A 15,340-nucleotide genomic window follows, 5' to 3' on the forward strand; every position below is an offset into this window, starting at 1 on the left:
TACAGAGCATTTTACCTCATAATTAAAACTCACTTTTACAATCGCATTTGAAAAGCACTTTCATACATTTGTACTGTTCTGTATTTTAATAACTTACATTTTAAATTGTATTTGACTGTTTTCTTGTGTGATATGTCTAGGGAGTGCATTCCATTCATGTATAGCTCGGTACATAACCGTTGGTTTGATTGAGTTAGTTCTTGCTTTTGGTGTCTAGTTGAGTATTCATGTCTATCTAAACTGAAATATACTATAGATAACATTCAGCCACTAGGTGTCGCACTGGAGCACCAGCATGTCTTTTATCCAATCAGTTGCATTCCACCTGGGGAAATGGAAAGTAGGGAGGGGATGCATGCAACATGTAAACAACCACATTCATTTTTGACAACATTTGTTTTATTATAAATTCATTGATTTTACTTTTTACTTATTATTAAAAAGAAAATGTAATACAAAAATTTAATAAAAGATTACTTTAAATGTTATCAATAGCACCTTTAACAATATAAATACTACAGCACAGGGCATAATTTTTCAGAGCAGACATTCCTTCCATTAGCACGACTTTGCAACTAAATGACCCTGCACATTCATCTTGGGTTGAATTGGATTCTAGATTGTAAATAGCCAGTACCTTTGGTTGGCTAGTAGCAGCATTCTAGAGTCTGATATCAAATCATCTACATAACATCTACCATGTTGGTTCATATGAAACACCCTAACCTGTTTTCAGATACAAGAAAAAAGAACAACATCAAATCCAAATTAGAACATTTATTTGTATATTCATAGCAAATGTTCATTCAGTCCGTTACATATTTGTCAATACATTGACATTTCTAAATAATTAAATTAACACAAGAATGACACAACAACGATTAGTAGATAAATATGTGTAACAATAAATAACAATATATTTAGATAAATACAAAAATAAAAGATGAACACATTTATGGTCAATGCATATAGGCTACGAGGTGCAACTTGGGGTGAAATGGTTCTCAGGGTGTACAGCGGTTATCAAAGGCGGTCTCCAGAACAATGGTGAATAATAATTTGACTATTTAATAATTTAGAAGCCCAATGAGAGCATTATAGTGATTAATCACTCTCCAATCTTACTGTATCTCTCCACCTACAATATAGACACAGCTATGGAATTCAGGAATAAGTCGTATATAATAATAACAACATCTTCTCAGATTGAGGTCCCTGAGACCTAACCAACGCGGGGGTCCTCGCTAGTATCTGTTACAGCGCAGGAAGTAGTTGTTTCTAACGTGTATCAACATGGGGGTCCTCGCAAGTATCTGTTACAGCGCAGGAAGTAGCTGCTTCTATAACGTGTATCAACATGGGGGTCCTCGCAAGTATCTGTTACAGGGCAGGAAGTAGCTGCTTCTATAACGTGTATCAACGTGGGGGGTCCTCGCTAGTATCTGTTACAGCGCAGGAAGTAGCTGCTTCTATAACGTGTATCAACGTGGGGGTCCTCGCTAGTATCTGTTACAGCGCAGGAAGTAGCTGTTTCTAACGTGTATCAACGTGGGGGTCCTCGCTAGTATCTGTTACAGCGCAGGAAGTAGCTGTTTCTAACATGTATATACGTGGGGGGTCCTTGCTAGTATCTGTTACAGCGCAGGAAGTACAGTAGCTGTTTCTAACGTGTATCAACGTGGGGGTCCTTGCTAGTATCTGGTACCGGGCAGGATGTAGCTGTTTCTAATGTGTATCAACGTGGGGGGTCCTTGCTAGTATCTGGTACAGCGCAGGAAGTAGCTGTTTCTCAACACGCGGTAGAGCCTCCCACTCCTCAGGCTGTATTCAAACATGTAGGGTCCACTGTAGATGTAGGTGAATCCTGCAGAACACAAGTCACAGAAAACACACACGGAACGCATTATTAGACACATGTAGTCACGTGGATCCGCCTGGTTGTGTGTATCAGTGGTTCTCAAAGTGGGGCTCCGGGGGGGAGGGTTTCAGGAAAATGGGGAATGGTTTTAACCCGTTCACTACCACACTACCGAAGGTTAACCTTTCAGAAACATGTACAGTTTCTATGTCAAATGTATGTCAGTATTCCAATGTACAGTGTCCCCCCCCCCCCCCACCTCCAATGTACAGCCCCACCCCACCTACCCAACCTCCCCCAATGCACAGTTTCTATGTCAAATGTATATACACTCTTTTTCTGGATTTTTTTAGTATCACAAACAGTACTGTATTTGAAAATCTGGTATGTCATAAATGTATAGATGTAGCAGTACTGTCTATCTGTATGTCGTGTGTGTCATATGATGAATTGAAAATGGGGGACCCTGATGGAAACAAGACGAAAGTCTTTCTCAGGTCTGCATCCTCTTAACAATTGTATGTATTGAGCTGTACTGTACTGTACCCATTCTGCAATCTGTTAATAAACTTTTCAATCAATCAATCAATCAATCACTACCACACTACAGACGGCTGACCCTTTCACTGCCATGTGACAAAGGGTAAACCCTTTCACAACCACAGTACAGGAGGTTAACCTTTCACAACCACACTACAGAAGGTTAACCTTTCACTGCCACACGTCAAAGGGTAAACCCTTTCACAACCACAGTACAGAAGATTAAGGCTGATTGCATGGCCCCAAGGGGATCAATAAAGGAATATCTTATCTTATCTTCCTGTACACTCGGCTTGGAGTTCATCTTGAGTATCACTCACCTCTGTATTGGAAAGCTGCGGTCACCTGGCCGGTCAGGCCTGAGAAGGTCTCCTCAACCCGCTTGGGGAACCCGCTGTCCATGGCCTCTCTGGCCTCGTCATAACTAAAGACATAACAGACGATAATCACACTGCGGTCCGCTAATCGTAGAGACGGGGAAGAGTGCCTTGGTTTTTTAAGAGAACACGCCAACATTTTGAATGGAAGCGGACATGACCGGTGAGCATTGTCCAACTAACACCTCTCCCGAAGGCTAACCGGCCATGTCCGCTTCGATTCATTGTGCTAGGCTAACATGATAGCTTTCTACTGAACGCACAGAGAGGAGACTGGTATCTATCTTCTTGTCTCTCTCTGGAGAAGACGGTAAGCTAATTTCCCAAAATGTTGGCGTGTTCCTTTAAGTAGCAGACCTCTTCTTTTTTGATAACCCAGCCTTGTAATCCAAAGAGCCTCTCTTATGTTGGAGCGCCACTGAGCCTACTGTACTTCTTCAGAATCATAATCATAATCATAAAGGTTTTTATTGCCAAGTAGTTTACACATACAAGGAATTTGATTTGGTCGCTTTCGGTGCGACATTAACGGACAGACAATCACGGTCGAATAAAATAAGAAGGTAGAATAAAATAAAATGGAATATAAAGTGAATTCAAATAGACGCACAATAGAATAGAATATTATAAAATAAAATAGACCAGGGCTGTACAATTGTGCACGATGTGGTCAAGTATATACACTAGTTAGAATAAATAATAATAATAACATTAACAAAAATAACAATAACAAAAGTAACAGTTGGTAATTGTAGGTGATAGATCAATTTGACACTGTATCTGAACATACCTGTAATAGTTGTCACCAACGAAGATAAATGTCTTGCGGGAGTCCTGATCATAAAAGGCGGCGTTCACCTTCGTCACGCTCCTGGGCAGACCGAAGTGGTCCAGTGTTTTGGGATAGCCGGGGACGACATCGTAGCCGGAGACGGCCCACACCCTACGGCCTGGAGAATTATGGAAAAGTACAAGTTATTACGGTGAACTGCTGTGGTCAGGCAAGCGCTACCTGAGTCTCATGGCCAGTACAGAGAGACTCAGAAGGAGATTCTATCCCCAGGCCATCAGGATGCTTAACGATAATGACACTATTTAACAACCCATCATCTCTACAGTCACAGCACACACATCCACACGCACACACTCACTTGAAATAAACACTCACCGTAACACCCACTCTACTCACTTTAAACACTTTAACACACTTTATATTTATTAACAAAGAGATTTGCACTATAACTCATACCTTGTTGCACCTTACCGTAAGTTGTACCTGATCCCATTGCTGCATTGTACCTCATTGTTACTCTTTATTTTTTACTCTGTACAGTTTTCTATGAGCAAATGTTTTATTTTACCATTTTGTAACGTTACTTTTATCTGTAATGTCTATGTGTGTATGTTGAAACTTTGTGTTGCTGCTATTTCTTGGCCAGGTCTCCCTTGTAAAAGAGATTCTGGATCTCAATTGGGACAAACCTGGTTAAATAAAGGCTAAATAAATAAATAAAATATTGTATATATGTATATTGACTGAACACTTTTTGTTTAAGTACTCTTGACTTTGTCTATTTTATATTTTGTATCTATTTTATCTAGCACACTCTCAGGAGCCCATACAGAAAAAAGCATTTCATGGAAAAATATTCCGTATTTTAGTATGACAACTATTAAAGAAACTTGAAACTTGAGATCATGAGAAGTCTTTGAAATGACACTGATTGGGTGCTCTTGACCAAGGTACTGGCATTACAACTGGAGTTGGTCCCTTGACCAAGGTACTGGCATTACAACGGGAGTTGGTCCCTTGACCAAGGTACGGGCATTACAACTGGAGTTGGTCCCTTGACCAAGGTACTGGCATTACAACTGGAGTTGGTCCCTTGACCAATGTACTGGCATTACAACTGGAGTTGGTTCCTTGACCGAGGTACATTACAACTGGAGTTGGTCCCTTGACCAAGGTACTGGCATTACAACGGGAGTTGGTCCCTTGACCAAGGTACGGGCATTACAACTGGAGTTGGTCCCTTGACCACGGTACTGACATTACAACTGGAGTTGGTCCCTCGACCAAGGTACTGACATTACAACTGGAGTTGGTCCCTTGACCAAGGTACTGACATTACAACTGGAGTTGGTCCCTTGACCACGGTACTGACATTACAACTGGAGAGTTGGTCCCTTGACCAAGGTACTGACATTACAACTGGAGTTGGTCCCTTGACCACGGTACTGACATTACAACTGGAGAGTTGGTCCCTTGACCAAGGTACTGGCATTACAAATGGAGTTGGTCCCTTGACCAAGGTACTGACATTACAACTGGAGTTGGTCCCTTGACCAAGGTACTGACATTACAAATGGAGTTGGTCCCTGGGCGCCACACTACACTATGTGTGGCTGCCCCACTGCACCTAAATTGTTAGGAAGGATCAAAATGCAGAGGACGAATTTCCCCAAGGGGATTAATAAAGGTTCAATTAGGACGATTAAGTATAATACAGTACCGTTAAAAAGGTAGATTCTGTCCGCTCGCCGGCTTTCGTAAGCTGCGTCGACTCTGTTGGGTCCGGTGGGCCAGAAGCTGGTAATTTGGCTCTGCTGGGGGGTCCTGCGCTGAGGGAGGCTGCGCCACAGGAAGCTAGGGAACAGACCAGTTCAAGTTTCAAGTTCAAGTTTCTTTATTAGTTGTCATACAAAAATACAGAATACTTTTATATGACATGGTTTTTTCTGTTTTTCTCCTGAGAGTGTGCTAGATAAAAATAGATAAAGTATAAAATAGACAGTCAAAAGTACGTAAACTAAAGTGTTCATCAATATACATATTTATACAATATACAATACAGAGTAGAAAAAAATGAGTAACTGAGTTACAATACAATACAGTATACAGTGCAATGCAGAAATGGGATGAGGTACAACTTAGGGTAAGGTGCAATGAGGTATGGATTGTAGTGCAAATCTCTTTACCAATAAATATAAAGTGTGTTAAAGTGTCTAAAGTGAGTAAAGTGGGTGCTACAGTGAGTTGTTTATTTAAAGTGAGTGTGTACGTGTGTGCTGTGAGTGCATTTGATGGTTTGTTACATAGTGTTATTGTGTCGTTGAGCAAATCCACAATGTAAGAATTTGGCACGCAAGTCCATTCGCACGTGAAAAAAACTAGTCAAAAACTCACCCAGAAGCTTCTGAAAGGGACAAACAAATGTCCAACATTTAATGATACTATATAATGCGTGAGTAAGGAATGTAACTATATGAAATAACGTCGCCTGTAGGGGCTTGAGTTCATCTCAGTCAACGTACATTTTACTAGCTGTGATATGAAGCATAGCTACATGAACAGCCAAGGACCAGCAACGGTCTAATATATTGATTGATTGATTGATTGATTGATTGATTGATCTTTATTTATCTCGAACACTACAAGCATACAAATCACAGTAAAGACTAAATGTAAACATAAACTAATTAGTCCGTCTTCATCCATTGAAAAACAAACAAGGATGAGTTGGAGAAGAGTCGGAAGGAAGCACAGCTTATCTAGTTCTGCCCCTTTCTTACAATATCATAACATTTAAAATACAAATTAAATAGAAAATTACAATAAATAAAATTAGGTTAAAAAACAACAAGACAACCATTTTATGTTTTGAAGAAATCTAAATGTTCCCTGAGAGCAACTTTCTATACTGTAGTTCCTCTGTTCTGTATTTGTCTATCAGTGCTTTTTTTTATATTTTGAACTGTGCAATGTTATATATGTACCATATGTTATATAATATGTATATGTATGTATATATATGTTATATATGTTATATATTATGTACCATATGTTATATATATGTTATATATGTACCATGTGTTATATATATGTTATTATGTACCATAGTTATATATATGTTATATATATAATAATAACTTTATTTGTATAGCACTTTTCATACAGAGGTTGCAGTTCAAAGTGCTTCACAACAGTAAAAAATACAGGCATAAGCGGGCATAAAAAAGATAGACAGGTAGCAAGGTATGGCAAATCACAGTGTTTCACATTAGGATCTAGCATCCCAATAGGCTCTCCGCTTACAGTTTTCAGTAACACAAATAATAAAAATAGTTTAAAATGATTCAGTTTAAAAATAGTCTAAAAATTATAAAATAGAACAGACATAAAAAATACAGGCATGAGCGAGCATAGCAAGGTATGGTAAATCACAGTGTTTCACATTAGGATCTAGCATCCTAATAGGCTCTCTATTCAGTAATACAAATAATCACAGTGTTTCACATTTGGATCTAGCAATAATAAAAATAGTTTAAAATGATTCAGTTTAAAAATAGTCATCAGTAAGAAGTAAAAAGTGCAATAACCGACACATGAATTTGATAGGCAGGGTATGGTAAATCACAGTGTTTCACATTAGGATCTAGCATCCCAATAGGCTCTCTATTCAGTAATACAAATAATAAAGTAGTTTAAAATGATTAAGTTTAAAAATAGTCTAAAAATTATAAAATAGAACGGACATACAACAACAGTAAAAAATTTAAATAGCAAGGTTACAGTAAAAAGTGTGAAAAATAGTTTAAAATGATTCAGTTTAAAAATAGTCATCAGTAAGAAGTAAAAAGTGTGATAACCGACACATGAATTTGATAGGTAGTGTAAAATAAGATAAAATTAGCATAGAAAAGTAGGCAGGGTAAGAATAGTGCAGGTAAGTCATTGAAATGATAGCAAAGAGATAGGTTTTAAGCTATATGTATATATATGTTATATATGTATATATGTTATATATGTACCATATGTTATATACAGTATATGTTATATATGTATATTAGGGCTGACCCCTATTAGTCGACTAATCGATCGAAAGGAGCCGTAGTCGACTGCCAACCTCTTAGTCAAAAAAATAATTATATTATAATATATATATTTTTTTTTTCCTATTTTTTTTATCATTCTTTCCAAAAGAAAAGAGGCCTAGAAGCGTGGCCAACACTAATGGCACACATACCAGAGGCTAACTGCCTAAGAAAACAGGCACAGAGGCACTGAAAGAGGATTTCACCCATAGACAAATATCAAGATGTATCCATCAGTGGACCAATTACATGCTTTTGCAGAGGACAAGAAGCCTTCCGTCGACTCCTTCAGACATTAAGCCCAAATGGAATGATTAAAAAAAATATATATATAATTTTTATTTTTCATAGTCGACTAATAGTCGACTATCAGCTAATTTCGGCCAATCATAGTCGACTATCCAAATCCTTAGTCGGGGACAGTCCTAATGTATATACAGTATATGTTATATATGTACCATATGTTATATATATGTATATATATGTTATATATGTACCTGTCTTTGAAGAAGAGCGTCTCTCCTCGCAGGGTGGCGACTGCGTCCAGGACCATGGTTGAGTCACAGGCATCAGGGGTGGCAGGGGGCAGAGTGGACCCACCTGGGTTCACATCAGGGTTAGGACCTGGAGGACACACACTAATCAATGATCACTTCTTTGACAGCTTCTACACATTATCTATCAATCAATCAATCAACCAACCAACCAATCAATCAATCAATCAATCAATCAATCAACCAACCAATCAATCAATCAAACAATCTAAAAGATTTATGGAGCACATTGTTCTGTTTTAAACCATTGGTCAGTGCTGTACAAGAGCCAGCAAGACAACTAGATAACTAGCTAGATAACAACAACAACAACAACAACAACAACAACAACAACAACAACAATGTAAACATGAACAAAGTGGAAGGACCAGTAAACATTACATCTGCTAACAGATCCTCCATTAGTAGACTACTTAGTACCACAAGCAACACCCCAAAATCTACTACCTACTATGCTAATATGTCTATACTATATGCACTCAGAGTGTAACACTCAAGTTCAACACTATTTGATGAACAATACCACTTAGCTCCCAGAGATGTACCCCTTACTGACTTGTTCACAATCTGTAAGTCGCTATGGATAAAAGTGTCAGCTAAATGACTAAATGTAAATGTAATCCACCAAGCCTCATACTGATCTGATTTGGGCCGTGGGGGTTCCAGTTCATAATCTAAACTATGCAGTGACTCACCGTAGAGAGACTGGATGCCGTTGATGTCGTCACGGGGCAAAACAAAGGTATCAGGGTCTCTGGGGATGTACAAAGGGTACATGAGAGCCCCAGGGTCGTCGGAGTGGGAGAGTCCCAGGGAGTGGCCAAACTCATGGGCCGCTACCAGGAACAGGACGTAGCCTAGAGGAGAGAACACTCAATTATACGCCCACTACAGATCTGCTGAGTGACAAGCAATTATGACCCTTCACAAACTGCACACTGACGAAAGAATTTCACACACAGACGACTCCCAGGTTAGATGATACTAGAGAAACATTGTTTTGCTCACCTCTGTTTGAACGGAAGGTAAAATTCTCATCATCGTCAAAATGAGCGTCTCCTCCGATGCCAGGGGACGGTTCAAAGGCGTGAGCCAGGACGCCGTCAGGACCATCAAAGGGGTAGAAATCGCCATGTGCTATAAATGAGAACACTTTACGTCAGCCACTAGAAATATGATTGATGTCTACATTGATGTCTAGTATATATAGTCTTTTTTATTTATACTTTTCTTTTTATCCCAAATCCTTCTTTGAATCCTTCTTTCTTATATATATATATATATATATTCATTCATTCTTATATATATATAAGAAAGAAGGATTCAAAGAAGGATTTGGGATAAAAAGAAAAGTATATATATATATATATATATATATATATATATATATATATATATATATATATATATATATATATATATATATATATATATATAAGATAAGATAAGATAAGATATTCCTTTATTAATCCCCTTGGGGAAATTCCAGCGACACACACATACAGCTCATCGTCTCATTAATAATAATAACAACATCACAATCATTACATTTTTTACAGTAACAATGGCACAGCATAAATTCAAACAGACATGTACATTTGTTGACACATGTCATCTACAGAATGCCTGAGACGCCATATGCGATAGTCAGGCTGCATCAACAACAGAGTAGTTAAACAAAGTGTCGTTGCGCCAGGTGGGCGGGAGGGAGGGAGGGATGGACAGGTTCATATCTGTCTGAATATACCAGGATATAATTACGCCTACTATACACCTGCATATAACCCATATAACTCTGTATGATAGCATGTACTAGGCTAGGGCCTAGGGCCCAACAAACACACAGGCCGGCCCTGGTCTCTGCCACCTGGAATTGTTGTCTTTTCTGAGGGGGGAAAGTATTCTCTTTCCAAACAAACAAGCGGATAACAATCTCTGACGCATACCTGCACTTTGCACTGACAAGAGGACGCTGTCTGCTTTAGCGCCGTCTGGGGGACCCTGATGTAAACAAGATGAAAGTCTCTCTCTGGTCTGCATCCCCTTAACAATTGTATGTATTGAGCCGTACTGTATTGTACCCATTCTACAATCTGTTAATAAAGTTTTCAATCAATCAATCAGTCTATCAGACCAGCTGTCCTTCTCCTGAGCAAACATCTGTCCATCAAAAGCTATATTTCTATAGAACAGTCAGACATATTTAAGATAAGGCCAAGTGCAACCCAATTGTGGACTGTGGCAGTGGTTTTCAAACTATGGGTCGGGGGCCTATAAGCGGGGGTCCCTGCAGGATTTGGCCAAGGTGGGTCGTGACTCATGAGGCGAAAAAAGGGCTGATTATTCAATTATATCATGAGGTTAATATCTGAGGCTAAAATAGGAAATCTGTATCAACCAATCCAACAACCAATAACCTATAGAAATCACATGGTTTGCTATTTGCTAGAAGTCACATGATTTGCTATATTTTTAACACATCATAGAAGTATGTTACATGATCTCTCCAATGGAGACAAATAAATTAGATTATATTTTATTGATTGATTGACTTTTTTGTATATATATATGGTTCAGCATGAAACGGAAGTTGCCATCAATCTCTTCCTGCTCACTGTTGGGATTAGTCAAATGTGCAGCTCCTAAAACACTTTCAATCTGGGTTTGATGCTACTTTCTTCAGGGTTGGTATAGGAGGAACTCATTTTTCGAAGGTTTTGTTTATTTCTTTTAGTTTTCTATACTTACATCGGCGGCCGAAGGAGATCCTGATGTCGGCGGTTCCGCTGTAGATCCTGGTGAACCTCAGCGGAGTGACTTTAGCCCAAACCTGCAGGGCTCTCTGTATGGAGTCATCCACCTCAGACACAGGCATGTCTGGAGTGTAGTTCTCTATTCTGCGACGGCAGGGGGACAGACGGATATTCAGATTATACTGGCTTCCCCTGCATTTTACATCCATACCAGAGTCTCCAGAGAACATTGCATTTGGAACATTTGGGGGGTAAAACAGGGTAAATCTGCATTTCATTATGATGCCCTCCCTAACTCATGGAATGAACTCAACCGGCCCTTAAACTAAGTTTGATATTATCTCCTCTGTTGCAGAGTTTAAAACCTATACATGTCCAACCGTTGTCAATCGAGTTGTATTTCATTTGTATTTAATTTATAAATTGTTCTTATTTCTGTATGTACACAGTACACTCGACGTGACTGTGTAAACCTCAATTGCCTTTAGAGTTTAAATAAAAGTTAAAAAAAATATATATATATATATAAAATCAACTGCATTCTTCGGATGACTATACAGTATAAAAAAAGGTTTTTTCACGGGAAATTCACTGTATTATTTTACAGATTACTTTTGTTTTTCTACTTTAAGTGTAAATGCCATAACAATACAGTAAATGACCTTTTATCAAATTATTAACCATTAAATAAAGGTTGTAATCTGTCAATGTATTTGATTTGACTGTAATTTGACAGTAAGTATTTGGTAACAGTTGCTGCCACGCCCACGCAGCATATCTTTTTTCTCACTGATGGGGTCCCATGTTGTGCAGTATAGGTGCCCTTTTTTTCTTTTCGCCCCTGCCCTTCAAACAGCCTGAGTCCGCCACTGCTGCCAGACATTTACCGTTTTTTTTTTTTTACGGTGGCGACCATACAAGTACACAAGTATTATAGCTCTCTCCTCCTCGTGTAGATCTCTCTCACCTGTACGTGAGCTTGTTGGTCTGCCACTTGCTTCGTAGCGTGGCGAAGCGGCCGACCTTGACGTCGGGAACCCCGCAGCGAGGCTTCCTCATCATCGTCACGGTGTCCTTGTCCAGCGTCCCGGTGATCTCGAGGCCGTAGAACCGCTGCATGTCGCTGAGCCTCCTGGTCAGCTGGCTGATCCCGCGCCGCGCCGACGGACCCGTCTCTTGCGTCAGGTTGAAGAAGTTCTTCAGGTAGCCCTGTGTGTGTGAGACACGGTGACAGTTTGGTGGTCACTTCACGTCTGCCTTTGTTTGTTTTTTTACTCAAGTGTTATTTTGTATGTTATAATTTTATTCTATTCTATTGATGCTTCTAGAAAAAAATTGTTTATATTCCATTTTATCTTATTCCACCTTTTTTATTTTTTATTCGCCTATGTCGCACCAAAAGCGACCAAATCAAATTCCTTGTATGTGAAAACTACTTGGCAATAAAGACCTGTATATATGATTCTGATTCTGAGAAGGTTTACTGTCAAATACAAATATAATGTTAATATTATTTTGCAGTCACCTCTAATTTCAAGCGAAATTAATATAGGTGTGTCTTGGATTTTTATACATATTTTAAATCTTCCGTGGTATTAAATGGGTTGAGACTACTGAGCTATAGATATAGTAGCCAACGGGTTTGTGGACGCCAAGATTAATCAATTCTACTAACAAATATTGATATGCAATTGAATACAGTAGACTCAGCAGAGTCTGGGAGAAAATATCCAATAGTCTCTTACATTATGCAATGGTCTTTAATAAGTGCACATCATTCTGAATTCATACTAACTTGTATATTTTGTACCCAGTTGAATCACCTGTATAGTAGACATTGTATATCACTATTGCACTTTACTGTACATTTGCACTCTGGTTGGATGCCAAACGTATTTTCGTTGTACTGTACTTGTGCTGTATATGATGACAATACATTTGAATCTAACCTAATCTAATCTAAAAATGCATATATGACTGGCTCACAAGTGCACAGGTCTCTAATTCCATCTCGTCTATCTATTCTAAACAAACAAACAAACAAACACAAGTTAGCGAGAGGAGCGTAGAGGACACTTACGTCTGCAAAATGTTCATCTTGTACAGAAGGTTGCAATATTATTGGCACAGCGTGAGCTGCGACTGCGAGGCTCAGTAGAACGCACAGATTGAAAGAGTTCATGGTGTGTCTTCCTCAAATGCGACTTGTGTCTAGTGCTGGTGGGAGCAGCTCTTATATACACGTAGAAGGCACGGTGTTGAGCAACAGCTATTGACAGTGAGCTATTGACATTGACACCTGAGTCACAAAAGAATAAATTTCCCAGACGATCCATGTGAAGTGCAGGGGTGTAAGAGGATTAGAGGAAGTGAAGTTTCAATATGATATTTTTCCACAAGAAAATCATACCATAGGTTTAGATGACATCAACCTCCTCCAATGTACAGTTTCTTCGTCAAATGTATACTCTCTTGGGCGGCTAAGTGGCGCAGTGGGCAAGGCGCTCGCCACTAACGCAGGAGATGCTGGGTTCGAGCCCAGCTCTCGGCGTTGCTTCCGGCTTGGCTGGTCGTTCATACTAATACAATTGGCAGTATTAGGGGGTGGGAAAGCCGGTGGGTGGGGATCGGACGTTGTGGACAGCGACTCCTACAGGTCGGTTGGTGCGCCTGTACAGCAGAATCAGGAAGTATCGGGGGCAGCGTGAGCCTCCCACGCGTTACTCCTCGCCACTGAGAGAAAAATAGAAAATGGGGAGAAAAAGTAAAAAGAAAATGTATACTCTCTTTTCTAGACTCTTTTTGTATCACAAACAGTTCTGTATTTGTAAATCTGGTATGTCATAAATGTCTAGATGTAGCAGTACTGTCTATCTGTATGTCAGATAGACGGCTTCTCAGTTACAGTGGGTGACCATATTGTCACAAGGAAAGATGAAATTACCTACCTGGGTTCCATCCTAGAGGCTAATCTCTCCTGTGACAAAATGGCATCCAATGTAATAAAAAAAGTCAACCAACAAACTCGATTCTTGTACCGGATCTCCTCTCTGGTAAACAAGAATACCCTGAAGACTCTGGCAGGAGCACTCATTCAGGGGTACTACGACTATGCTTGCACCTCATGGTACCAAAGCACCTCAAAGGCGCTAAAAACAAAATTACAAACATCTCAAAACAAACTGGTCAGACTACTGCTTGACCTTACTCCTAGAACCCACCTCACCCCTGCCCACTTTGACAACCTAGGATGGCTTAGAGTAGACGACAGAGTACAGCAACTTGCAATGGGCCTGGTCTACAAGATACACTACACGACCAAGGTACCCATGTACATGTCAAAATACTTCCCAAAGGTCAGTGAATACCACGATCACAACACCAGAGGGAGCTCCACAAATCATGTTAAACCCAGATTCGGCTCAAATAAGGGACTAAACACGTTTCGCAATTATGCCACATCAATGTGGAACGCCCTACCCAAAGCTGTAAAGGAATGTGGATCACTACCCACTTTCAAAACCTCTCTCAAGGGACACCTACGGGAGACTGCAATTCAACACTGGCCCCTGTAAATATCCTAACCCAACCCCCTCCAATGTACAGTCATTTACCTAGTATGGTTTTGTCAATAGTCCAATGTACAATTTTGTTTGTTTGTACAGTGTCTCCCCCCCCCCCCCTCAATGTACAGTTTTGCTTGTATATACAGTGTGCCCCCCCCCCCCAACCACCTCCAATGTAGATTACCCAGTATGGTTGTCAATATCCCAGTGTACCCAACCCCCCCCCCACCCAACCTCCTCCAATGTACAGTTTCTACGTCAAATGTATATACTCCCTTTTCCTGACTCCTTCTGTATCACAAACAGTACTGTATTTGCAAATCTGGTATGTCATAAATGTATAGATGTAGCAGTACTGACTATCTGTATGTCATGTATGTCATATATGTCCAGATGAATTGAAAATGGGGGACCCTGATGTAAACAAGACGAAAGTCTTTCTCTGGTCTGCATCCCCTTAACAATTGTGTGTATTGAGCTGTACTGTATTGTACCCATTCTGCAATCTGTTAATAAAGTTTTCAATCAATCAATCAATCAATGTATGTCATAAGATGAATTGAAAATGGGGGACCCTGATGTAAACAAGAAGAAAGTCTTTCTCTGGTCTGCATCCCCTTAACAATTGTGTGTATTGAGCTGTACTGTATACCCATTCTGCAATCTGTTAATAACATTTTCAATCAATTCAATCAATCAATGTTCACATAGCTTAGTCTCGCTATTTTTAGCAACACATTTTCTATACGACAATACAACAATAATAAGATACAACATTCAGATGTTCAATGCACACGTATAATGTGAGACAGTATAT

At 39.5% G+C, this 15,340-nt stretch overlaps 1 protein-coding gene across 1 annotated transcript in view; it reads right to left on the reverse strand.

Moving 5' to 3' along the window:
* Window positions 1-757: 757 nt before the first annotated feature.
* LOC311232640 (uncharacterized protein) overlaps window positions 758-15,340 on the reverse strand; it is a 51,324-nt gene continuing 36,741 nt past the window's right edge. Inside the window, exons 12-21 of the mRNA XM_084319499.1 lie at window positions 13,038-13,146; window positions 11,925-12,166; window positions 10,953-11,101; window positions 9,213-9,341; window positions 8,900-9,061; window positions 8,148-8,274; window positions 5,289-5,422; window positions 3,566-3,725; window positions 2,719-2,822; window positions 758-1,864 (exon numbers count right to left, since the gene is read on the reverse strand). Of these exons, the coding sequence (XP_084175625.1) occupies window positions 1,755-1,864; window positions 2,719-2,822; window positions 3,566-3,725; window positions 5,289-5,422; window positions 8,148-8,274; window positions 8,900-9,061; window positions 9,213-9,341; window positions 10,953-11,101; window positions 11,925-12,166; window positions 13,038-13,146 (1,426 nt within the window). The 3' untranslated portion in view covers window positions 758-1,754. The remainder of the gene's footprint in view (window positions 1,865-2,718; window positions 2,823-3,565; window positions 3,726-5,288; window positions 5,423-8,147; window positions 8,275-8,899; window positions 9,062-9,212; window positions 9,342-10,952; window positions 11,102-11,924; window positions 12,167-13,037; window positions 13,147-15,340) is intronic.

This window comes from Notolepis coatsorum (genome assembly GCF_963971535.1).
Source record: "Notolepis coatsorum genome assembly, chromosome: 7".
NCBI lineage: Eukaryota > Metazoa > Chordata > Actinopteri > Aulopiformes > Paralepididae > Notolepis > Notolepis coatsorum.